A 26,284-nucleotide genomic window follows, 5' to 3' on the forward strand; every position below is an offset into this window, starting at 1 on the left:
CAAACATATGTCACCATCACTCAAGTTTAAATTCTTTCTTATTTTTTTACGCTTTTTCCCCCAATAAAAATACACTAATATGTATGCTGTTCTTTTGTTTGTGTGAACACTGTAAGAGGGTAAAATCCCCTACTTAGGTGAAGTCGGTACAGAGGAATTCCTCATGAAGCTCACTTCTCAGATCACTGAAATGGTATCAGCAAAGATCACCCAAGGTAAGTGCTACATAACAAAAACTTCAGCTCCTGGCTGCTTTTCCCTTTTTCCTCAGCTATGACTGGCCTTGCTAGCTGCTCCTACAAAGTCGCTAAAGTCGAAAATCTATAAGCTCATATAATTTTGCTTTTAATTATGTTCAAGCTGAATGTCTTACTAACATTACTGAGCTGAGAATTGCTTTCCAGTTTATTAGGAATTCACACCACATAAACGAAGTGTTTTTTACCTTACATTTTAAGTGTTATTTTTCATTTTGGTTTGGTTTACCAATGAATAATTAAATTAAAACCTCTCATTATTTTTTACAGACATCATTTCCTAACCACTTTCACACTCTTCATTTTATCAATCCAACCAATTAGATTCTCATCCAATCATTAATTTGTTATTCAGACAGTTTACAGAATGATGAAGTGCTCCAGTGGATGAAAACATGGCCCAAATCTTCCAGTATGTATCCCAAGCACATCAGCACCATAATTTCTACAGAATACTTTTATTTTATTTTATAATTTTTGTAACATTAGTAAACCCAATGAAACAATTTTGTATGTAAGGATTTTTTTTTTTTTATTGAGATGGATTCACCATTTACCGGTAAAACATTTTCCTTTCATTACATTATGTCTCACTACCTCATCATCAGTGAGTGTTTTATTGTTTAAAATAATAATAATAATAAAAAAAAAATATATATATATATATAATTTTCCAAGTGGTTTTGCGATGACATACAAAGTCTCACTCAGCTTATTGCAGGAATACATGCTCAAAGTCAAACATGTATGCAACAAGCTTAAAAATCAGCGCTTTTTGTACTTGCATCTTGCCACTAACATGGAAGTAGAACATAGTAAGGCTTAAGAATGAAATGACTTGCAGGTTTTCAAATTTTCTTCTTTCGTAGATCACAAAAAATATAAAAAGGCTTTTAATCAAATTCTTAAGAAACTGTATACACTTGTAACCCAGTTTTAACTGTGCTATACTGTGTAGTACAAACTAAAGTATTAAACTAAGTTCATAGTGATATAATTTGTGTTTAAAAAAATGTCTAAGTGATAAAATTGGAATAAATATGAAAGATAAAAAACTCTTGTCATTTAAAAATTTATCATTTTAAAAACAGTTCATATTTGGTCAAGAAAATCTAGGTCAAGCAGACTAAAACAGGCTGTTGTTATTTTTACCATGTTCCTTGAAGGTTTGTTTGAGGAATGGTGCCACATAGCAGATTACAACCTACTCTTTGAGTTGTGCTAAGTGTCAGTCTTGTTCAATTTTGTTTTGTATTAAGCATTTTGTTTTGCCCAATTAGATGGGAGTGGGTGGGATTAATGGTACGCTGCATGAAACGTGGGTCTGTGTGAAAAACCAGACAAATGAAGAGTGCACAGCGACGCAGATGCGGGACAATAACAGAGTAAAGCTGTCCAGAACAGTTAATGCAGAATTGCTGACTGTAACAGACTTTAAGAAGCATATGAAAGTGGACTAGAAGCTAATCTTTGGACCTGCTGGACAACTTAGAAGTTCCACATTCAGCCATTGGATTCCTATATGTGAGGTTGCTGCCAGGAACAATCTCGGTATTCGTGTAACATCACCTGCCTACTTACTTTACTCAGTGCCATATTAAAGGGATCTCCACATCTAACTTTTTCCGATTCATTCTCAAACTTTGAAGGATTTGTGAGTAGAAAACGAAACTAATGCACGCGCTTTTTATTTTATTTGCTCAGGAGCAAACGAGCGGTTTGTTTTTAGCTCCTACACACCCAAGCATCGATTCAGGCCTGCAACGGGTTATTTTGGGGTAGAGTTTTATGTTTGAAAATCCTTACGATTTTTTTGTTATTTACAAACAATGTTTTGTTTGATTTTATATGTGAATCAAATTAAATTCTTAGTGGGTTAAACAAAGTGTAAAGTCATAATTCCCTGCTAAGTGGAGGCACCACCATTAAATTAAATATAAACAGTAAGTTGTATCTCCTGTAAGTTGTTAGTGCAGCGATCTTTAAAATAACTTTTTTTAAATAACTACATTTTAATAGATAACTAATAAGAAATTGCTTGGTTATTTCCATGCTTGATCCATCTTCTTGCCGCTTTTTTCATTCCTGCTGCTCCAGCTTCATTACGTGTACCAGGCGGTGACAGTGATGACGAGACCAAAACTCCTTCTCCAACACCTCATCATGGCCGCTCCCGTCCTCCCTCCCTCATCGCAGATTCTTCCTCAGAGTCTGATGAAGGAGACGCCAGAGGAGAAGTAAGACATGTGGTTTGGTGTGTTTGAAAATGTCCAGGAAAAAAAGGAGAAAGCATCTTAAAACAAGGTTTATATTTGGAAGAAGTTAAGGAGAAATGGAAACTTAACTGTTTGAGTTGATAATGTCTGACATTCTATATCACGGGTGCCCAAACTTTTTGCCCGAGAGGGCCAAATTTAAAATCTTATCAGAGGGCTGTGGGCCAAATGCAATAATATAATACATGAAATGCAAATACTTCTTTAAGTAAAGTCCATTTATTTATTATACAGTTTTTTAACCTTCCATTCTGTATAAAGAACATTAAAGAACAGGCTGCATTGATGGTAGTGGGGGGGCCTCCCCCAGAGAATTTTGAATAAAGTAGATGCCATTTCCTGCATTCTGGTGTATTTTACAATGGTTTATTACATAGAATAACATGAAACAAAATATGTAAACTCTGTTATTATTGAAATCTCTGACTGCAAAGCTGCAGCTCTGCAGGTAAGGGGCATTCACTTCAGGACAAATTGAGGTTGCTGATTGGTCAGTTGCTGACATGCCTCTGGATTGACTGACAGGTGGCAGGACTCGTGCAAAAAAACTATAGATTTTACTGGCCCGTTTGAGACTGTTGTCATTTATTCCATATTCAATATTTTGGTGAATCTATGGTTTGAGAAATGAGCTTCCTTACAAAATCCTAATCATGGATTCTTAATTTTACAGGGGTGCTGTGTTAAAATTTACGAGTGCTTGAGCATCCCACAAAAGAGGCTAAAATCGCCACTGAAGCCATCTCAAATTTACAATTTAGGCTATTTTTAAACACTTTGTGTGATTTATATGTGTATTAGTGCGGGATCATTTCTTACCCTAGTTGTTTAGTATCCCAGACCACGGTCGAGTGTGCCTCCTCATCCTCCTCCCTGCTCCGCACTGTGGGACAACAAGCGCTGCTCTAAGTTTTTGGCCACACTTAGAAAAAACTGCCTAATATTTAACGCTTTGTCACTGCATGGCTTAGAAAAGAGTTGCTCTCAATCCTTTTGCCCAATTCAGAAAAGCATCCTGGTCGCTTCTTAATCACATAAAACACCCTGACTACAGACAAAATAGCTTTATGAGCCGAGATCATCATCTCTTACGCAGTTCAGATAACTCCTGCAGTGATTCACACATCAGATTGTTCTCAAAAGCGCAGGAACTTATGCATAGTGCAAAATGTTTAATTATATTTTTGTGTTATTTCAGAAAATTGTTGCCAATGACTTAATTTTTAGGGGCACAGGTTTTTTTAAGACTAGAAGCGGAAATGCAAAGCAACAGCTCTGCTGTGATATTAGGAAGCTCAAAATGAGTGTTTATGTAATTATTTTCAGTTTACATATTCAATATAGGTTTTATTCGTTCAATCGCTGCAGATGAACAGGTCTGTGCATGAGGCACAAAATACAGTAAGGATCTGAAGAAATTAATTCATGTCTATCTTGGGGAATGGGTCCTTGAGAGTATCCTTCATTGATCATTTCAAGTTAGACTTCTGGTCACATGATGACAGAGTGGGTGGAGTTATGGTCGGAAAATTGAAACCCTGAGCAAGAGGTTTGGTACATGTCATGACCTGAGGCATTCACTCTGTGTCATTACGGTAGTCATTGGGCTGACTTTTCATTTAACATTAAAGTCAGAATGAATGAGCTGACACATTGACACTTGAAAGGAAATTTTAATATGGTAATGAGGATAGCTTGGAGGGCCAAATTTGGCCCGCAGGCCCCACTTTGGGCACCCCTGTTCTATATAATCATATAGCTCTAATATAAAATTGCATGTGTGATGTTAATATTGTGCAATTTTTTTTAGATGTTTGACATCTACGTGGTGTCAGCTGACTACAACCCCACCATTGCGAGCAAAGATTCTATTTCTCTGAAGGAGGGACAGTATGTTGAGGTTTTGGACTCAGCTCATCCACTCAAGTGGTTAGTCCAGACCAAACCCACCAAAACAACCCCATCACGACAAGGCTGGGTGTCACCTGCATACCTGGACAAAAAACTCAAAGTATGTCTTCAGGCATCTGGATGTTGTTTATTTTCATTCTTTAGCAGTAGTTATTTTTACATCTGTTAAAAAATGTGTTTTGTAGCTCTCAGCTGATACGGGTGAGATTCCAGAAACAAGTGAAGAGGTGACCGAGGGAGAGTACAAGAGAAGGTTATTGTGAGTAAAGCCTAATTGATACCATACCATTTTATTTATAGAGCACTTAAAACAGCTACAAGGCCAACCAAAGTGCTGTACAGACAGAACAACAGACAACACAAGAAGCAATATAAAAAATGAAGTAACTCAAAAACATAGACATAAAAACGATGCAGATAATAAATATGACGAGAAACCAGTGTGGAGCGTACAGGTTCAAAACACAGATCATCTGATAAGTCACAAATCGATCAGTGCAAAAAGACTCACTGTATCTAACTTAAATTAAATGCTTTTAGGCAACTGGTACAGGACTTGATAAATGGAGAATCTGAGTTTGTGACAGAAGTGGACTTCTTCACCTCCCACCACCTGAAGCATGCTGAAGCCTCTGATGCACCTCCTGATGTCTCCAACCAGAAAGAGACCATTTTCAGAAATATCAGCGACATCAAATCCTTCCATAGCAAGTGAGCTCACCTCTTTGTTATCACTAATTGTTGCTAAATATTTTGTAAAATATAGTTGTTAAAAAATGTTCTTTCAAATCTTATCAGATTTAGTAGGCTGGAAATTTATTATAGTCAATAATCCACACTTTCTCCTTAGGGCATTCCTCCCAAAGTTGCATGACTGTGACACAGATGATGATATTGCCATGTGTTTCCTGAAAAATAAAGAGGGCTTTGAACAATACCTTCAGTACCTTGTAGGCCAGAGCCAGGCCGACTCTGCTGTCAGTGACAAGACTGTCCATCACTTCTTTAAGGTAATATCGCTGTGCTAATTGTAATTCATTGAAATTCACAAAGTTGATTTCAGACTAAACATCTGTGTAGTTATTGCTTTGTCTAATCATTTAGGTAACTGTAAATTAATTTATGTAATAATAAGATCTCTCTAACTCCTAAAATAATTTTACAGGAGTACACTGAGAAAGAACAGACTAACACAAAAGCTACAGATTCTCCCGTTCGAAGCATCAACGCCTACCTCCAACAACCACTGGAGAGGATTCAGAAGTACAAGGCCACCCTCAAGGTGACAGATTTGAGAGCAAATATGTGGAGTCTTGTTAGTTTAGGTTTTTTTAAATTCACTATAAATGATACAGTACATGACTTCAAGCGATAGCTGTTAGGTCTGTATCACTGTTGCAGTTTTGTAGAATTTCTGCCCTGTTTTCAGGAGCTCATTCGAAACAAGGCTAAAAATGGTCAGAATTGTTGCCTTCTGGAAGAAGCGTATGCAATGGTGTCCGCACTCCCGCAGCGTTCTGAGAACACCCACCATGTCTCATTGATCGAAAACTATCCTGCTACCCTGGAAGTTCTTGGAGAACCTATCAGACAGGTAACGTAACTCGAAGCATCTGTGTATTACTTAGCAATAGAAAAGTGAGGCACTTTATTGATTGTCTAATTGTGTCTCCAATGGATTCCTTCTGCACCAGGGACCTTTCCAAGTGTGGGAGGGTGCTCCTGGAGTTAGAACATCCTCTAGGGGTCACCATCGCCATGCCTTCCTCTTCAAGAACTACTGCATAATCTGCAAACCCAAAAGAGATATCCACACTGATACACAAACTTATGTTTTTAAGAACATGATGAAGGTAACCAATTTGATACTATCACTTATGACTAGTACAGTAGTCCCTCGCTACTTCGCGGTTTGTTTTTTGCGCATCGCGGTTTTTCCAAAATAAGATTAGACATGACACACAATCGGCTGATTGATGGATGAGCCACACGATCGGCATGGAATTTTTATTTAAAATATATATATATTTTTAAATTATTTAGCACCTGCTGCACCTTTGTGCAGCCCACAGCTGCAGAATAAGCTTCCTCCTGCAGCTCCTCCTCCCTCTGTCGATCTCCGTTCTGCAGTAGAGAAGTGGGTGTGGCCAAGGGCAGCCGTGGCAGAGAGCTGAGTTCATGACATGTTGTGCTCTTTTAGAGTGTTTAGAAACATTGTTTAGAATATTGCAAGTGTGGGAAGGGTTTAAAACACCTTAATATATGTAAATACTAAAATAAACTACTTACTACTTGTACTACTATTCCTACTTCATGGGTGTTCACTTATTGCGGGTCTTCAGGGTACGGATCCCCCGCGATAAACGAGGGACTACTGTATATTTCTTTTCATAGTCATCAGCTCTAATACCCTATGTTTGCTGCATTCTTTGTTTCATACAGTTGAATAACATTGACGTGAATGAAACAGTGGAAGGCGATGACCGTGCCTTTGAGATCTGGCATGAACGGGAGGACTCTGTGAGAAAATACACTTTACAGGCTCGAACTGTTACCATCAAGAACTCGTGGCTGCGAGATCTCAGAGAACTGCAGCAGCGCTACATCATGGCTGCATGGAGTAAGTGCAACATACACACCATCTCTTTTTATCTTTAATTTGTTCTCATAATCTAAACATTACTCTTTGTGGTTTCCTTTTTTAGGCCCTCCTGATTTTGAAGAAATTCTGGCAAACTGCACAGCAGAGTTGGGCCAGACTGTTAAATTGGCCTGCAAAGTCACAGGGGTGCCCAAACCTGTAGTCACCTGGTACAAGGGTAAGATATAGATTTACTCATCCACCCTGCTTTACACTATGTCCACAAATGGGCCTGTGAGTTACTGTTCTGTCAAGTAATTTATTTGGTTACTTGTTGGTTGTAGATGGACGCTCAGTAGAGGCAGATCCTCATCATATCATTATTGAGGACCCTGATGGCTCCTGTACGCTGATCTTGGACAATATGACTGCAGAAGATTCTGGCCAGTACATGTGCTTTGCCACAAGCCCAGCTGGAAATGCAAGTACTCTCGGAAAAGTCACTGTTCAGGGTACGTGACCCAATACCCAGATTCTACTAAACTTGATATTCTAATGAGTAATCAAAAACACATTGATAGTAATTCAGCTGCAATGTGTTTTTGTATGATTTCTGCAGTACCTCCTCGTTTTGTCAACAAAATGAAGAATGCCATATTTGTTCCTGATGAAGATGCACAGTTCACTTGCGTTATACAAAGTGCCCCTGTACCCAAAATAAGGTACACCTATCTTATGTGTAATTGTTGATTCTTTCAAAAATGTTCAATACAAAAACAACTGGACTTTATTTGTAACAGAAGACGTTTCGCTCCTCATCCGAGGAGCTTTCTCAATTCCTCCTCGGATGAGGAGCGAAACGTCTTCTGTTACAAATTCATTCAACCTTTATTTAGACAGGTAAATCCTATTGAGCCTCGAGAACTCATTTACAAGAGAGACCTGTGCAGTTGTTTTTATATTGAACATTTTTGAATTTCTCATGTCCTGGATGACTGAGAATCTTCACCAGCATGTTGATTCTTTCCTTCTTTGGATATTCACTTTGAGCATTAATCTTTGTCTATGTGTTCAAGGTGGTTTAAGGAGGGCAGGCTGTTGACCGACCAGGGCAAGTATCAGACCTACAGTGAACTCCGCAGTGGGGTTCTGGTACTGGTTATAAAAAACCTGACAGAGAGAGACCTTGGACAGTACGAGTGTGAGGTTTGTCTGGACTTTTCAGTTCTATAATAATCTTAGATGTATTTTTGAAGTCCCTTTGTCATTGTAGGTCACTGAGGGTAGATTTGATTGTGGCCTTGTAATTGTTTTTGCACCTTCAGATTGATTTGAGTATAGTTAATATCAATTAGCAGCAGAAAGTCATATTTAGGACTCTAAAAATATATCCCTGATGTTGCCAGCTGTCAAACCGCCTGGGCAAAGCCAAGTGTGCTGCTGATTTAGTCCTCCCCTCTGCTGTGGCTCGCACTGGTGAGCAGGCCATCACCATTGAAGGTAGGAACTTTTATCTCTTTTCTTCCATGTTTCTGGTCATTATTTTCAATTTCTGCACAACACTTATTCTTCCTTTTTGAGGTTCATGCTTGTATTTAATGCACGTTTTATGCAAATTTGAAGCTAAAGTTTTAAGGTTTTAAATTGTGTTTATTTTTTGTTGTAGTGACCGAGCAGGAAACTAAATTACCAAAGAAAACCATCATCATGTAAGTGTGATCGGTCTTCAACATGCTATGCATAAAGTCTGTTTGTTTACTTTGTTTAGATAATGTGCCAAGAGTAGGTGACCTTCCATTTGAATATTAAGCTTTAAAAAAACTGATCAGCTTAAAAAGTGTATTTGTTCAGAACAATTCTTCTGCAGTAGTAGGTTACATGTAACTGTAATACTTCTTTCTAAAAGCCAACATGAGCTGAATTTAAAGCACTTTTCTATGTGTGTGTGTGTGTCTATGCATTGTGTACTATTTAACACTCTAACACTAAGGGATTCTATCATAAGGATGATAAAAGGAGGGGCTGTTACCATCCGGGTGCTGCTTTAAACTGACAGTGCCATAACTGCTTCTCACCACACAACTTTAATATTTTAATACAAGGCTTCAGGTGAAGTTTTTTTTTTTTTGTTGTAGATTAACTGTTCAAGTGAAAAACTCAGGTTGAAGTAATATCAGGTAAAACTATAGAAAATATTTCACAATGAACAAAGTCGAGGTTAATAAATGCAAAGAACTGATCAAAATAACAAATTTAAGAACTTGGGCAGAACGTATGCAACTTGCAGACTATAAAACTTAATTGGTTGCTTATTTATTGTTCTTTGTCAGACACTCCCATCTGATGATTTGGGAGCCATCTTTTCCCCATTAATTGCATTGCTGAGTCATTTGTTCATCTACAACCATCAGTGTGAAATCTGCATTCAGCAAAGCATTGTTGTACATCTTTGTCTGTAGCTCTAGTCATGCAATCCTTCATTTATTCCAGAGAGGAAACCATTACCACTGTGGTGAAGAACCCACGTTTGAGGAGACACCGATCCCCTGGCTTGGCTATTGTTGGTGCCCACCGTTCTGAGACTTCCACACCTGAACCCCTTGCAGCCAGGCCAAGAAGGATGCCCACTCCAAGAAAGACAACCATCCCAGCGCTTTATGTTACCGAGCCCGAGGGGGCTGGAGCCAGGGCAGTGGAGAGCAAGCCCAGGTGGGTTGAGGTAGAAGAGGTCATTGAGTACAAGGTCAATAAGTCTCCCAGGCTGAGGAGAAGAGGCATCTCACCTTCAGGGTCTGAACGTGCTGCCACCCCTTCAAGACCCAAGAGGTCTAGCTTGGAAAACCCAAATGTTAACAATTCCAACAACAAGCTAGTGGAGCAAACACAGGCCCATCGGCAGGGGGAGATCATCAGCCAGCCCCTCTCCTGGGAGGAAGACGATCATGTTGCCTCTGGCTCTGCATCTGGAGAACCATGTGAACTCTCATCCGCCCTTACATCTGCTGGAGAAAACATTGATGATGATCAGGACGATCAACAAACAGTCATCTTTGAACCTGATGACGAAAATGATGAATGCGATCAATTAAAAAGACAAGAGCCTGTGAAACTGAAACAAGGAGATCGTGTTTTAAATCTTGAAGACTTAGAGGATTACGTCCCAGAGCAAGGAGAGACTTACGGCTCCTCTAATGTCCGCTGTGCCTCAGATGAAAAACCCTGCGAGATCTCTGTTCTCCAGAGAGAGATCGGTGGGTCCCAAGTGGGGCAACCAGTGCTTCTCAATGTGGGGCGGCCTGACATTGTACCAAGGCAGAGGAGCAGCTTCTTCGGTCGCTTCAGGGAGCATCTCTCCAACAACATTTTCTCATCATCCTTCCCACAAGCTGCTGAAGCTCGGCCCAGGGTGGAGAGGCAAGTTCCCATCCGAGTGAGCCATGCCAAGGTGGAGGTGAAGCCTTCATACTGCTCAGCAGTGCAGAGAGATGAGGGCAAGCAGCAAAGCTTTAAAACCAAAGTTTCTACTCAGACTTATGGTTACGCATCAGTTGGCAACCCAGTCACTCTACAAATTAAAGAAAACCTTTATGAAAACCAGTAAACAAAATGTCATTCTTAGTCTTAAATAGATCCATTTCTGCTCACATGATTTAAGATACGTGCTGCGTTTGACAAACCATTCCACTGTGGAGCAGCCAATCAGGAACTCGTCAATTCTCAAACTAATTTAGCGGAAAACCGGTTGGAGGCGGGGTTTCTTCAGACTAGGGAAGTTAAAAACTGCAAAGTTTTGTCTGTAAGCAGGTTTCAGTCTCATTCTGTTGATTTAACTGCTTCTTTACATGCGGTATGAACTGTGTGAGAAAAGATGCTAAAGAAGTCACAGTTTGACGTTTTTATCACATAAATATTTACTAAAACGTGATCTTACCTATATTAATTGATCCAGGCATTATCCTTAGGAGACACTTCTAGTATATTCACAATCAAGCTGTTATTTAATGCATTTTGGTGCCACGATTTTAGAGTGTTGATTTTGTATTATACAGAAATGTTTCATTTTACTGTACTTTGGATTTGCTGGAACAAGAAATGTCAGTTATTTAAGATGTTGACTTCACATTTGGCTTTCTTTAATGTTTGCAGTGAAAAAAAAAAATCAACAGATTATAGAATAAGTTTTTGTTGGTGTTTGAATGATTCATTTTCGAGTCAAACAAATATCACACTTTAATCAGATCAGTTGGTAGGTGGTTTACGAACATCCTGTTTTACAAAAACGTGTTAACATAAAACACAATGTTCCCACCTTTCATTTTTACCAAGCCGTTTCAGATATTTGGGGTCTGTTGATGCACTGCAGTTACCTGGCAACTCACAGGCTTTTACAGGGGTGTCTTCATGTGTCGGGGACATATTTAGGAGTGCCTGCATGTATGTGCTGTTTAAAGCAGATGTGTTAAAGGGTAACCAGTTATCCTGTTGCATTCAAGTAGAAATGTGTGCAAAGCACCAGAGCTCACAGGATCGATGCCCTTTTAAATGCAGTGAACAAAGTGAGTGGTTTAATGTCCTTTAAAGATGTGTGGAGTTTGTATTGAAAGGTGCCTTTAACAGGGGATATGTTATGTATTAATAAAGCACGGACAGATTGTAATAGCTTGTACTGTACAAGTGTAGTTTTGGACAAAACAAAGTGTTGATTTAAATAAATGTACAGCAAAAACGCACCATAATCTGTTTCTTCTCTATTTCCTTATAAAGCAATGTTATGCTTTACCTTTGTATTGAAGGTTCAACATGTAACTTACCAATAGACAATGGACTTGTCTAAAAAAAACTTGTCCACTTAAAGGTTTCCACAGTTCATTTTTTGCTGTATTAAACTGACAAATTATAAACAGTAATACCAGTCTAGAGGAATTATGTTAGAAGCTGCTTAAATTCAATGGTTTCACCTTTTAAGATTAACAAAAGTGCAAATGTTGAGGAAAAATCCCTAATGTAAATTTGCAAATACAGTAGTCCCTCGCTACTTCGTGGTTCGACTTTCGCGGACTCGCTCTTTCGCTGTTGTTCAAAGAGTGGACGTGACACACAACTGGCTGATTGATGGATGAGCCACACGAATGGCATGGATTGTTTATTTAATATAAATTATTTTAAATGATATAGCACCTGTGTGCAGCCCACAGGTGCAGGGAGAAGCTCCCTCTGCAGCCTGTCGTGATCTCTGCCACCCCCACATTTCTGTTGTGCTGCAGCAGCTTGGTGAAGGGTTAACTCTTTGCTGTCCAGCTGCACTGATCGACTTTTGTCTTCCAACTTGACATTCAAAATGTCGCATCGTAAAATCATCATAACCACAAAATATAAAAGTGTTAAAAGTTATTTTTAATTATTTTAGAACTTCTATGTTCAGTTGTTTCAGTGTAATTGATCAAGAAGTACATTTCTGCTCCGTGGCCCAGTTGTTAGAGCCGTCACCTCACAGCGAGATGGTCGCAGGTTTGATTCCTGGCCTTTCTGGGTGGAATTTGAATGCTCTCTTTGTGCACACGCGTGTGTTTTCTCCAGTACTCCAGTTTTCTCCCATAAACCAAAAATATGCACAATAAGTTAATTTGTAACTCTAAATTGTCCCTAGGTGTCAGTGAGAGTATGAATGGTTGTATCATTTGTCCCTGTGATGGACTTGTGACCTGTCCAGGATGTCCTCCACTTCTTGCAGTGACTGCTGGATATGGGAACCAGCTCCCCCACAACCCAGTAAGAAGCAGCAGGTGAAAGAAAATGGATAATGTTAATTAATCAGTGATTCTTTTAAGTGCATGGTGAAGCTACAAGGTGAACATGTTACATAATAGAAAAGTTGTACAAATTTACAACTGTAAAATAAAAAGTCCAATATCTCCGTCTAAAAATACAAAAGCCATATTCTAATCAACACTGATGTATTGTGTTTCTCAGCAAACCTTAAATCTTTATAATATGATTCAATCTTGAGCACAAAAATACAAAAATAAACTAAACTATAAATTTAGTTAGTACATGAACATATTTAAAAGAAAACAATTCCCCAGCACTGGAATAATTTCACTGTTTGGAAAGTCCAATAGGTTTGCATGTACCCCCTGAAAGTAAACAATCCTCACATTTTCCAGAAACGAAGTTTCGGTTTTAAACTCTCACTGTAACCAGCACATCTCGCTGTTCCGGTATAATCTATTTAACCATCAACACAGGAAAAAATGCACAAAAAATAAAAAGAGATGCACAGTTTGGTGCTACTAACCAACATAGATGTGCTTTGTTTTCTACCTTTGAAAGACCAGTTTGTCCACATGATGGAATGAGTCTTGTTACGCCTTTTTGTGCCACTCGGTGAATCGACAAGGCTGCAAGCAGTACGTCTAAGACCGGTGACCTCCGTCCAACAGAGAACAACCTGCCTGCCATGCAAGCCGCACTTCAAGTAAAAATCATTGGAGTATATTCTTATTGAACATGTCAAAATAAAATACATATACTAAAAACATGCCCTTGCAGTTAAAAAAAGTTCCCCCTATAATAACTACTTCTAAACGCGATGTAAAATATGTTTATAGGTTTACTAAAGTGAGCTGGTTGAGTCTCGCAGATCTCCATCTGAAGGGAATGTATGGCTTGAGCAGAGGTCTGCGACTCTGAGGAGTGGCTGAATAAGACGAATAAAAAGGTGGGATGCTGCCGTCTCCTACGAAGATGAGCTGACTTTCTTCACCTTGGTTATTTCCTAAACAGAGAATAGAAAGAGAGAAAAAAAATACATTTAACATTTCATACAAGGGTATATTATAACCAGTTGGATCAGAAAAACATACAGCTATAGGATTAACATGTTTGAAACTTTTGGTGATCTTTGTGACAACAGGCTGGAACATTACAATGTTTACTCATGGCATGCAAAAATCTGGAGTCAAAGGACCAGTTTCCTGTTCAGTTCTGCTTCAATCATATCTGATGGATTCCAATTTGTAATCTTCTTCATACACCAAAGTTATCGGTAGTCATGGAGTTCCTCAGGGTTCAGTGCTTGGACCAATACTCTACCTTATATTTTTCATTTTTCATTTAGCCTTTATTTATCCAGGTTTGTCTCATTGAGCCACGAGAACTCATTTGCAAGAGAGACCTGTTTTAGGGAGCACATGGTGGGGGTTAAGGGCCTTGCTCATGGGCCCAGAGTGGGGCGAATGAGGGTGGGGGCAAGTGTGGGTGTTTCACCCACATAACCCACACGATTATATATGCTTCCATTAGGTAATGTTATTAAATAGCATGGGATACATTTTTATTGTTATGCTGATGATACAGTTTTATTTGTCCATGAAACCCAATGAATCCAATCAGCTACTTTGACTACAAACATGTCTTAAAGACATAAAAACCTGGATGACCCTTAATTTTCTGCTTTCTACTGACAAGACTGAGGTTTTAGTTTTTGGACCTGAGCATCTTAGGAATAAATTTTTCAGTATTTCACCCTCCTTGGATGGCATTAATCTGTCCTCCAGCTCTAATGTTAAAAATCTTGGTGTTATTTTTGATCAGGACATGTCTTTTATCCACATTAAAAATGTTACTAGAACCGCCTTCTTCCCTGCGTAATATCTCTAAAATTAGAAACATCTTATCTAAAAATGATGCAGAAAAACTGGTTCATGCATTTGTCACATCTAGACTGGACTATTGCAATGGTTTGTTATCTGGGTGTCCAAATACTTCTTTAGAAAGTCTTCATTTAATCCAAAATGCTATTGCCAGAGTCTTAACTGGAGTTAGTGGGAGAGATCACATGTCTCCAGTTTTAGCTTCTCTCCAATGGCTCCCTGTCAAGTCCAGAATTGAATTCAAACTCTTACTTCTAACCTACAAAGCTCTCAACAACCTAGATCCATTTTATATTACAGATCCTATTGTTCCATATTTTCCTAACAGAGCACTACGCTCTCAGACTGTAGGCTTACTTGCGATTCCTAGAGTTTCTAAAAGCAGAATAGGAGGAAGATCTTCCAGTTATCAGGCTCCTCTCTTGTGGAACCATTGTCCAGTTTTAAGACTGGGATTAAGACTTTCCTTTTTGATAAATCCTATAGTTAGGGTTGACTTGTTATGCTGCCAAAGGCTTAGACCACTTCCTAAAATGAATTGTTAAAATTCAATAGTTTTCATTTGATATTATTTCTATCTTAACATGCGATTCTCGACCTGCCATTGTGTATCTGTTCCTCCTTCCTGTTCCTCTCAAGCCCAACCGGTTGAAGCAGATGGCCGCTTGTCCTGAGTCTGGTTCTGCTAAAGGTTTCTTCCCCATGAGGGAGTTTTTCCTTTCCACTGTCGCCTTCATGCTTGCTCAAGATGAGTGTTCTGTGATGGAGTTAAACTCAAAGCAGTCTGCTCCTCAGATAAATAATGTTAACTTACTTTATATGAATGTTTCTGTTCAGTGCCCCGAGATAACTTCTGTTGTGACTTGGTGTTATATAAATAAACTGAATTGAATTTAATAGAAGCACCAGGTATAGAAAATGATACCAGGCTAACTTTATAATGTGAATGTACATGTACAGCAACTTTAAAGTAACAAAGCACTACAAAGCTGCAGTACTGTTGTGTATGAGCAGTAAATGTCCATGTTAAAAAATAAAACTGTATCTAAATATTTCTTTATACCAAAACTAAACAGTAATTTTAACATCAACCTTTAACCACAACACTACAAGTTTGATGTTGCACAATGAATTTGCTGACTCTGTAGACACTGATGCCTTACATTATGAAATGCATGCTCACGTTCTCAGCTGCACCTGAGATAATCAACTGTCCCAGTTCAAACACTGACACCAGCACTCATTCATCTGCGAGCTTGTTCTTACATGCCCCGACAAAAGCTGTGGGTGGAAAACAAACTGCCAACGACTACGTTTATTAGACTTGTGTGACGCGCTGAGCCTTTATAATTAATTGGGAGTTTGTTTATCTTCTTCACACCTGCATTAAAAAGGTGCACTTCTCAGCACCTGCTCCCTGTGCAGCTTGCAAACAGTCGCTTGCTGCAAAGCCACGCTGAAGAGGTTCACGGTAAATGGATCAAAACTCCCCCACAAGCTGATGATCCAAGTAGGAAGTAATAAAATTCAACTGTTTTATACTGAAGTGTGGGGTTCACTATCTGTGATGTGTTAGGCAAGGAAACATAACCTGTCAAAATGCAACAAAGAATATTGTTTTATGTTACTGATTCCAAGAATATATAATGGTTTGGTACATGATTATTATATAATATTATGATCCATGTCATACTCGTGGATCTAAACGTCTCAGGACTACTGACAGTTTATGTTTAATTTGTCTACTAAATTATAAGGCCACTTTATCTGGCTCCTTTGAGGTTAATCAAGCAAATATATATACTTCTTGGTTGTTTATCGAGGCCTCAGCTTCTGCAGACACACGGTGATCTGCTGAGGCTGTGACCCTGCTGTTTAATGGACCAACCTATAGCATTAGTTCTTATTTTATTTCCTTTTTAATAAACTGCCACAAAACAGAGCTGACTCGTTTAATTCCTGAGTCCACCGTTATTTCTGAAAATCCACTAGAGAATATTTAACTTTAGTGGAAAACAATAAATTTAATGTGTTGAAAAGAAAGACAATAACAGCTGCTAGAAATTTGCTGTTTATGTCTTAACAGGTCAGCTATACCGTTACATTCAGAACAGGGAGAGGTTCGTTTTCTTTTTGGAAAAACATTAACTAATTAATGCATTATTATCCTATGTATATTAACATCTGTGTGGTGGCAACTCACCTCAAGAAGAGCTTGTTTCAACGCCCCGTAAGCATCCTCCAAATGATCATTTACAACAATGACATCAAACACACCTGGTTCTCTACCTGCGGGGAGATATAATTATTATACACCTTTAAACATCCACTGAGCGTTTAAGTTTGAACGACTGTGCATAAAATACTTACTAAACTCCATATCCACCTTGGCTGCATTTAAACGCCTCTGGAGGCTCTCCTCCGACTCTGTTTTTCTGTCTCTTAGACGTTTTTCCTGAAACAAAACCACAAAAATACTCAGAGAACATAACCAAGGGTTCTGCGAGAAACTCTGAGCCACGCCGACAGACTGCGAGAGTAGACACGGCGCTCACCAGGATTTCCACAGACGGCGGCTGAATGGAGATGTAAATTGGGTTGAGGTCGGTGTTTTTGATGCTCTTCACACCCTGCATGTCGATGTCAAGTATACAGATGAGGTTCTTGGCCTGGACGGCTTGCACGGCGGCTTTGCTCGTCCCGTACATGTTCCCTGAAAACTCTGCGTGTTCGATGAACTCGCCGTTGTTGATGCCTGACTGCATCGCCTCTCGTGTAACGTAATGATAATCTAGATGATGCGCAGGAAGAAGAAAAAAAACATACATTAAAGAGCCAAAAAAAGGAGATGCTGTAGTGACCATGAAAGTGGAGGTAAAGGTTGTACCTTTGCCGTTCTCTTCTCCAGGACGAGGTTTTCTAGTTGTATCTGAGAAAAGAAACATGGATTGTCTGTTCTAATCTAGAGCTGCAACTATTTGTTAACCTAGTGATTCCCAACCCTGGTCCTTGAGGAACACCATCCTGCACGTCTTAGTTGTTTCTCTGCTCCAACACCTGATTCAGTTGTTTAATTTCTTCCTTAAGTTGGGAGAAGCCTGTTAATCACCCTTTCATTCAATCAGGTGCGTTGGAGCAGAGAAACAACCAAAACATGCAGGTTGGTGTTCCTCAGGGACCAGGGTTGGGAGCCACTGCATTACTGCTGACAAAAAATAAATAGCTTATCATTCATTTAGTATAACAGCAATAAGAATTTTTCAAAACTTAAAAACAGAAAATTTTGATTCTCCAAACACAAAGATAAAAAGGGATGGGAGAGCGCTTTAAACAATAAATCCAATTACCGTTTAATCAAAAAAAGATTTATTTTAATTTAAGGAAAAAAAATATATATATATATATATATATATTATTTAAAAAAAATATATATTTTTTACTTCAGCTGGAACAATAACTAAAACATAGGTAAACATTCCAGGTTCCAAAAGACGAATAAGCATATTTTATTCAACAGTGATTAAAATCAGAAATAATCCCAAAGCCCAACTAGTCTGAGCTGAATGTTTTGATGTTTAAGACACAGACTGTGGCAACACTCACGGGACACGCTGAAGCCAAAGACATTTTCATATTCTTTCATGAGCTTCTTCAACAAAGTGCTTTTTCCTGCCCCTGATGGGCCGCTGAACACCACAGGCCTGGGTCCAGCCATAGCTGGAAGAAAAGAGAGAAGAAGTAATGGTAGACAGAAAAATGGGCGTATAAGGAAAACATGACCCATCACTGGAATCCTGCGTGAGTCATCATCACTGAAGCAAAATTAGCATGGGTGCAAACATGACTTCAGTCAGACCATGAAAAAGGGGTGGAGGTTTATCGTTAATAAAGCTGAAGTGGGGGAATAATTATTTCCAGACAAGAGTTCAGATGGAACGAGACGATAAACTCTCACAGAAGAAAAGACAGTCGCCTGATCTGTTAACAAAACAAAGTACTACGATGCTTCCGAGATAAAAAATAATAATAAAAAAATAAAAAAGCCCCACCTCCACCTGAATGTAGTAGTCAAATTATGAAGTCTGCTGTTACCACAAATACACATTCAATTAAACAACTTCAAACTAAATTATGCACCCGGTAATGCCCCAAAAATGATTAGGCTAAACCATTTTGTTCCTATCACCCAGTAATGGAACATCTGAACCACTGCCAAAGAAGATCAGGAACCTCCAGGAAGGAATAAAAACATCAACCGTCACGTTCCTTCTTACCTCTTTTTAAAAAAACACACCGACTTTAAGCAGGTGAGGAAATCAAATGAAGAGTGAGGGTTTGGCTGTGCCTACAAGCAGAAGGGAGGGGAGGGCAGGGCCACGGCTTCAGTCCAACCACTGGGAGTTTTTAAGGTAACAAACAAACAGTGGATGTTGATAAACCCACATCCCTGCACGTAGAAACCTGATCAAAAATAAACTTTTTTTCTTAGTAAAAAATCTTGCTCCAGCACTGAGACAAGAATTCACTTTTCCTCATAAAGATGGGAAATTAAAGCCACGTGAGACAATCGGTACAGACTGACACTTGGCGGAAGCTGCAGAGTCCGACTTTAAACACGTGCTTCGTCTCATGTGACTGGTATTTGCCTAAAGCAAGATTTAAAGCATGTGAATCCCAATAGGTTTCAGAAGTCAGTTTAAAGCTGCAACAACGCTTAACAAAAATGCAGATGTGAGGCTTTTCCACATGCACATCTGGCTTATCTCCTTAAAATTATCACACTAATAAATTTGAGCTTTGGGTCTTTTTACCTCAGTCTTTTCAGTCAGAATTTCCTACTTATACGGTGCAGGTTAAACAGAGTGTAAATTATTTTTGATGCCGATCTAGACATTGCATAATATGCCAAATCGAAACAGCACTGTTGTTAATCCAGGCTACACCTAAACATTGACAATCAGAGGGATATGAAGGCAAATGTTCAACCTGCTTTTATATTTTTACAGCCTAAAAGTGTGATCGCTTCTTTTATGTTTCAAATCTGAATGAACTGCTTATTACCATTTTTGAATGCCAAAAAGTGTCACCGTGCTCTACGTTACTATGGCAGAAATATCTACCAGATTGAAGCATCTCGCTGTTGTATTGCCAAATGCACTTTGACTCATAGAGAAGATCGTTAACGTGCTATGGATTCACTTGAAAATGCTCAATTACATGAAGTGCGAAAGAAAACAATGCACAGATTGCTGATGACATGTCTTTTTGAATGTAAAATACCCATTTAGTAACTGGTTGAATGAAATATTAAATGTGTGGTATTAGAAACTTTAGATTATGTTCAAGTGAGTTGATTAGTGTGCAATAAAAACTTCCAATGTATTTACAGGGTTATGTCACATGTGCTGGCAGTGACATGAAAACATTTTTTTTACCAAAGAAATAGAGACCACTTGCTCAAAAGTCTATGTATTGTAAGGTGGCATCCTCCAACAGCAATCCATCTTGCTTGAATTGCACGCCAGAACAACATAACTAAACTCCATCTTCTGCAACAAAGCAAGCTGACTCCAGATATGATGGCAGACTCACACGCCCGCGTGCAACCAAGAAATCCTAGATATTTTAAGGGGGGGAAAAAAACACAATCATCCACATTCCTACCTGTAAATAGCCTCGTAAAATGTCTCAGGTACATGAGGAGATAGATTTTATCCTAGCCTCTGAGCCCGTCTTCCAGGGATTTCCTCCCTCCAGTGGCCTGTGCTTTTACTGTGAGAGCCATTAGAGCGGACTGCGCTGCTTGCGTCATCACTAAGCGCCCGAACATCACGAGAGAAAGCGCGCGACAAAACAAAGAAACGGAGCGTTTTATTAGCCTTAACCACAAAAAAATATTGAATAAAAACTAGTATTTTATTATATATATAACTATGTGCAAGCTTCGGCTTTTTGCACACATACAACTAAGCACAGCGAGGCGCTTGACTTAGGTCATTTTAGGCTAACTACATAAAAGTCTACTTTGTAACGGAAGCTGCGTCTTTTTCTCTATTTCTAAAAAAAAAATAGCCGTCGGAATTAACGTCCGTTTTCCAAAGTGAATACAGTACCCACACTTGTAAACACGTCGCTCTCTTCAATACAAGGAAGTGTAACTCACCGTAAAACTCCCCGGATGAGCTAAAGGCCTGACGGACCAATCACGCAGCTCCTGCGGCTAAAGTTAGCTCCAGACGCTAAGCGCGTGGACTACTTTTCTCTCAAAATTTCCTGATAATCAACAACAGCAACGAGATGTTTGGGTCGTCGAGATCCGGAGGCATACGAGGGGGACAGGACCAGTTTAACTGGGATGACGTGAAAGTCGATAAACACAGAGAAAATTATCTCGGTAAGTACAAGAACTCGCCGCTATCAGCGCTAACCAGAGAGGGCCCGCTAGCACGCTACAGCAAGATAGTGAAGATGGCAGAGTGTGTGCTCTTTAGCTCCACTTGCAGCTGTTTCATACCTTTTGTTTTCGAGTCCCTCATTACACAGAGTCTGGGTGGATGTGATGATGTACTATAAGTCTACACAGAGCAGGTTTCTACTTTCATTTCCACGTCTGAGCAGAAACACGCAGCCCCTCCGTGTCCTGACCGCGGCCAGTCACAGCAGCAACATGAGCTCAGTCAGCACAGATGTGACATGAAAAGACTAACAAAGTAACGTTACTCAATCATTTGGAGAGTATCCTGGGGTAACATTTTCGGCACTATGTATAAAAGCAGAATTTCATTATTCATTTGCTTTTAAGAGAGGATACTGCCATATCTTGTATAACCCGTACTACTAAAAATATGACTTTGTGCTGTTGCAGATAGTTTAGTTAACAGACTTGTATTAAATGCAGCTCTTTCCATAAGATTATGTCCAATAGCTACTGTACAATGTTCATGTTTTAACTTTGCAAATCAAACATTAAATTATGCACTAATTTGCCAGAGAAGAAATACAAATATCCTGGATCAAGCCTGACTCAATTAAAGCTTAATTAATTTTGCTCATGCACACTACTTGGGATAAACGGGATGTAAATGATGAAAAATAATGTTTGTTTTTTTTATCGTTCACCATTTAATTGCAGATTTTTGGCTTTATTTTGAGTAACGTGCCAATAAAGATAGAAAGTGTGAAGTTGCACACATTGATTTTTTTTTATTGTTTATGTAACTAGAACTTCATGACGGTTTGTATTTGGTGTATTTGTTTGTGATTTAAATTTTATGCTTTAAATAATAAATTTTTTAAAAATCTTAATTAAAAGTAACCAAAATGTTGCAAAATTCAACGCAGTGCTTTTGGGATTTTCTCGTCATACGTCAGGAAAAAAAAAATCTTATAGAAGTAAAATTGTACAAAATTTCCCAGCTGTTGCTTTGTATGTAAAATAAAACGTTTCATATTGGCACAAAGATTAAAATGCTGGATGATTATGATGGTATAAAACCTGTACTTGTTTACAAGAAAGTACAGTAGTCCCTCACTTATAGAGGGGGATCTGTACCCTGAAGCCCCACCATAAGTGAAAAACCACGAAGTAGGAATAGTAGTACAAGTAGTAAGTAGTAAAGGCGTTTTAAACCCTTCCCACAGTCTTGCAATATTCTAAACAATGTTTCTAAACTAAACGCTCTAAAAGAGCACAGAATATCATGATTTCAGCTCCCTACCGCCGCTGTTCTCCACCTACCAGCGCTCTTGGCCACGCCCACTTCTCCGTGCAGAGTGGAGATCAGCTGATCAGCTGCAGGAGGAAGCTTCTCTCACAGCTGTGGGCTGCACACAGGTGCTAAATCATTTAAAATGCATTTTAAATAAATTTAAAAAATCAGTGCCGATCGCGCGGCTCATCCATCAGTCAGCCAATTGTGTGTCATGTCTAATCTTACTTTGAAAAATCTCGATAGAGCGAGTACGTGAAGTAGCGAGGGACTACTGTATATGGTTCTATCACATGACGTATCACATATGAAACGCTGAAACACAAATGTAAAGGTCCAGAAGAAGTCATAGTTTTGTAGATATAGCGATAAAAGGAAATATGTATTTTACTTTTGAGAAAACCACTTTCTTTATAACTTTTTAACATCAACATCCACCAAGCCTCACTTGCTCCATTGTATTTTCCCCAGGAAACTCCTTGATGGCACCAGTAGGTCGGTGGCAGAAGGGCAAAGATTTAACGTGGTATTCAAAAGACAAAAAAACTGGCAAAACTTTGTCCAAGGAGGACGAACTTGCTGCTGTGAGAGCAGCGGAAGAGGAGGCGTTGATGGCTGCCCTGTATGTATAACTTACTGTGAAATACATTTCTGTAACACTGCACGTTTAAAACATAAAAGTACTCGCTTTATTAATGTTTTTTTTTTTTTTTTTATGTAGAGGGCACAAGAATATAAAGAGACAGCCAACTGGCCTTACTAAAGAAGTATGGGACTTAGCTGGTGAGCATTTTAAAATAATTTTGTACTGCTAAAAGGCTTAAATGGTTTGAATTTTATTTTGTCAGGACCTGGTAGAGGTTTGCAGGAGGGAAGAGGCTGACGGCGAGGAGAGGAACGTGGATCGTATATCAGGTTTAGGAAGCTCCAGGTGATTTTATTTTAGTGCACTTTATTATGCTCTGAGAATTATTCGCTTTATTAACACTGCATTATAAAGTAATGAACCCCAAATAAAGTGTTGGTTTCTGTCAAGCGCTGGGTCACGAAAACTGGTGCTGACCCAAAAAGAAAAGGAGGCGGCTAAGATGGGCCTACCAGTTTTTACAGTAAGTTCAGCTGCTTTTTCATTTGTTAAATGCAGATTTAATATGATCAGTGCTGAGGGAAATGATTGACTTTTGACTGTTTACTGTCACGTGTAGTTGATCAAATCAAGAAAGCCGTGTAAAAGTGGGGTCAACTCTTTTAGATACTCGAGACAATTTGTTTCATGTGATTTACAGATACTGCAGTAATTAAATCCATGCTTTCTGTGCAGCATCACAAGACTGAAGGTCGTCCAGAAACATCAGCAGCAAAAACATCTCCGAGTGCTGCAAAACAAGAGCTGGAACAAAAGTAAGAATGCAGCATTTAATAATATGTGACTAAAAAAATATAAGTTAAACTTCTCTAGATAAAATATGATGCCGTTTCTCAGCAGGCCTGAGAGCAAAAAGAAAAAGAAGGACAAAAAGAGCAAGAAGGAGAAGAAGAAAGAAAAGAAGAAGAAAAGGCAAAGAAGAGATTCGTCCTCATCAGACTCGGATGATAACAGGAAGAGGTTGGTCGATGTGTTCATTAAAAAAATGTATGATTATACGATACCCATTGTTGTTTACAACTCCTTTTTTGTTTGTTTATATAAATGTTAAAGTGCTGAATTTATATTAAAGAGGTTTAGAAATTCAAGTTACAGCAAACTTTGGTGTTAGGAAACTGATCAGCCTGAATAATGCCAACAGTTGGTTTCATTTGATGAGCCACACTTTACTTGTGAAAACATTCAAAGGCAGTGGATTCACACGGACGTGGCTTTTAATAGTACGAGTTCATTTATGTTTAGTGATGATGTTACGGACCGTTGAAGAAGAAAGGCGAGTACACAAGAACTGCTAATGCCTGTACATTACAGGAAAAATAATGATTGAGAAAGAAACTCGGGATTTTTTTTTTAGCAGGTTTTATTTATTTATTAGCATATTTGGGCAGCACAAACTCAAGCAACAGAAATACACACAATCAAGAACATTAAGACAACTGTAGTATCAACTTGATAAAGTAAAACAACAACAAAAAAACACGTTACTTGATTACGTGCAGTGTTTTCACATTTTAGTAATTTATTACATTCAAAGGATTATCGACAAAGTACAGTATACAAAACTTATTTTCTGCCTTAAGTTGCACTCTCAATTTAAAGTTAAGTTTTTAGCTTTAGCACATAGTTTATTTTACTAGGATGCAGGAATTATAATTTGCACTGCGTTTCCTGTAGTGTCTTATTTAAAGGTGCATTATGAAACTATAATGCATGTTTTCTATAATTACTTTCACAGCAACACTAACCCTGGACACTTGATGCAAAATACTGAATCTCCACTAGAGGGCGCTTAGACACCGTTTTACATCTTTAGTTGTGACTTGCTTCAATTATCTGTGTGTGGTGTACATGTTTCACAGAATGAAAGATTTGAGATATTTAGAGGCAGTGTTAGATTAATTATAATTTATAATGAATTAGTTTGAGTGTGTGTGTGGGGGTATGATGGTTGAATGTGTTCATTAATGTCGTTTTTAAAGTATCTTTCCCCCTCAAATGATGTTAGGTTCATATCAGCATTTTTTGTGGATTTTTACCATAAAAGTTCATGTAGCCACTCCCTCCCCAGCCTCACTCCCAACTTATCAAAGCCCCACCGCCCCCCTCACTCACTGAGTGTTTGTTTCCTTTTACTTTTCAGACACAAAAAGGACCACCATCATCATAATCCATCATACCATAGTCAGAGTGGAGCCAGACCCCATGACAGCCATTCAAGGGGGGGAGAAAAGAACGAGCGACAGCCTTCCCACCCCCATCATCGACATCAGCGGCGTGACACAGACTCCTCTGACGGGGGGTCCCCTGCCCGCAGCAACCCTGCCATCCACAAGAAGGCCCCTGCTGGTGCCACACAAAGCCACAGGCGGCGCCACGACACAGACTCGGACGACTAAATGTCCTGCTCCCCCATCCAATCAAAGACACATAATGCAGACAGAGCACTCCACAGCAGCTTGACTGGCCACGAGGGCCTCCGGTACTCCAGACAGGATGGAAACTAGTTAGTGCAATACGTTTGAGCCTTTTGTATTAACTAATTCTCTCAATACGCTGGCCATGAGGTGGTGGTGGTGACGCAGGTGTATTTTTGGGGGGGTTGTATATGACCAGCTTTTGAAGCTGTTAAGCATCACATGGTTAGAAACAACGTTTTTTATTGTATTAAACATAATTTGGAAGCTGAAGAATTATCTTTTTTTTTTTTTTCCCAGTCATCAGCCCGAGCTCTTGTGGTTTTTACTGAGCTCAAAACTTTTATACTAACACAACTGTTGTTGCAATCAGGACATTTATTTGGAGAGTTTTGACATTTTCATGCCTTTTCAGTTGCTTTGAATTTTCCTTTAATTGTTTTGAAAACCCACAAAAATGCTGTTTTGATGCATTTTTGTTTTTGCCCTTGAACATATCCTCCACCCCCCTGCATTGCTTGGACAACTCGGTAACGGTGGTCATTTTCTTTTCACGTCCCTCATTGATCCTGGCATTCTTAAACCAGGTCCCTGACTGGTGTTACGCCCCTGAAATGATCCCTCTTGGTTGTTAATATAGTGTTTGCATTTGCCTTGAATTGGTCTGAAGTAAGGGATTTAGCAGAACGGCACCTGGAGACTGCAGTTAAAAAAAGAAAAGAGCAAGGCATAAAAAAAAGTGCAAAAAAACAGACTGGTCCTTTTAATAAGGCTGAGTACTGTTAGACCACCACACACAAACCGAGCTGATGAAGCAGCAGGAGTGGACGCCAGACAA

General features: G+C 39.0%; 3 protein-coding genes across 6 annotated transcripts in view; 2 read left to right on the plus strand and 1 right to left on the minus strand.

Moving 5' to 3' along the window:
- Positions 1–11,046, plus strand: part of obscnb (obscurin, cytoskeletal calmodulin and titin-interacting RhoGEF b) — a 59,523-nt gene extending 48,477 nt beyond the window's left edge. The window contains exons 61-77 of the mRNA XM_037682315.1: positions 117–215; positions 2,355–2,494; positions 4,344–4,544; positions 4,630–4,703; positions 4,985–5,155; positions 5,295–5,454; positions 5,610–5,726; positions 5,874–6,038; positions 6,139–6,297; positions 6,887–7,064; positions 7,150–7,263; positions 7,370–7,537; positions 7,645–7,747; positions 8,102–8,231; positions 8,432–8,525; positions 8,692–8,734; positions 9,516–11,046. Of these exons, the coding sequence (XP_037538243.1) occupies positions 117–215; positions 2,355–2,494; positions 4,344–4,544; positions 4,630–4,703; positions 4,985–5,155; positions 5,295–5,454; positions 5,610–5,726; positions 5,874–6,038; positions 6,139–6,297; positions 6,887–7,064; positions 7,150–7,263; positions 7,370–7,537; positions 7,645–7,747; positions 8,102–8,231; positions 8,432–8,525; positions 8,692–8,734; positions 9,516–10,626 (3,227 nt within the window). The 3' untranslated portion in view covers positions 10,627–11,046. The remainder of the gene's footprint in view (positions 1–116; positions 216–2,354; positions 2,495–4,343; positions 4,545–4,629; positions 4,704–4,984; positions 5,156–5,294; positions 5,455–5,609; positions 5,727–5,873; positions 6,039–6,138; positions 6,298–6,886; positions 7,065–7,149; positions 7,264–7,369; positions 7,538–7,644; positions 7,748–8,101; positions 8,232–8,431; positions 8,526–8,691; positions 8,735–9,515) is intronic.
- A 1,278-nt stretch (positions 11,047–12,324) lies between these two features.
- On the minus strand, positions 12,325–21,338 carry guk1a (guanylate kinase 1a). Of its 3 annotated transcripts, XM_037682321.1 has the most exons (7): positions 20,342–20,506; positions 18,281–18,394; positions 17,565–17,606; positions 17,233–17,468; positions 17,048–17,132; positions 16,881–16,966; positions 12,325–13,800 (listed from the first exon to the last, which is right to left on the minus strand). In XM_037682321.1, the coding sequence occupies exons 1-7, from the start codon at positions 20,373–20,375 to the stop codon at positions 13,762–13,764; spliced, it is 636 nt and encodes a 211-aa protein (XP_037538249.1). In that variant the 5' UTR covers positions 20,376–20,506; the 3' UTR covers positions 12,325–13,761. The 3 variants fall into 3 exon arrangements, with proteins under 3 accessions (XP_037538249.1, XP_037538247.1, XP_037538246.1); XM_037682319.1 differs by lacking the exon at positions 20,342–20,506 and adding an exon at positions 21,192–21,338 and having other exon boundaries at positions 17,233–17,606; XM_037682318.1 differs by having other exon boundaries at positions 17,233–17,606; positions 20,342–20,510.
- On the plus strand, positions 20,572–25,969 carry c9h1orf35 (chromosome 9 C1orf35 homolog). Of its 2 annotated transcripts, none has more exons than XM_037682317.1 (8): positions 20,572–21,071; positions 22,858–23,008; positions 23,108–23,153; positions 23,235–23,317; positions 23,423–23,495; positions 23,708–23,787; positions 23,873–23,992; positions 25,173–25,969. In XM_037682317.1, the coding sequence occupies exons 1-8, from the start codon at positions 20,975–20,977 to the stop codon at positions 25,426–25,428; spliced, it is 906 nt and encodes a 301-aa protein (XP_037538245.1). In that variant the 5' UTR covers positions 20,572–20,974; the 3' UTR covers positions 25,429–25,969. The 2 variants fall into 2 exon arrangements, with proteins under 2 accessions (XP_037538245.1, XP_037538244.1); XM_037682316.1 differs by having other exon boundaries at positions 20,596–21,071; positions 23,870–23,992; positions 25,173–25,967.
- Positions 25,970–26,284: the final 315 nt, after the last annotated feature.

The sequence above is a fragment of the Nematolebias whitei genome, chromosome 9 (assembly GCF_014905685.2).
Source record: "Nematolebias whitei isolate Nwh7 chromosome 9, NemWhi1, whole genome shotgun sequence".
In the NCBI taxonomy this organism is placed as follows: domain Eukaryota; kingdom Metazoa; phylum Chordata; class Actinopteri; order Cyprinodontiformes; family Rivulidae; genus Nematolebias; species Nematolebias whitei.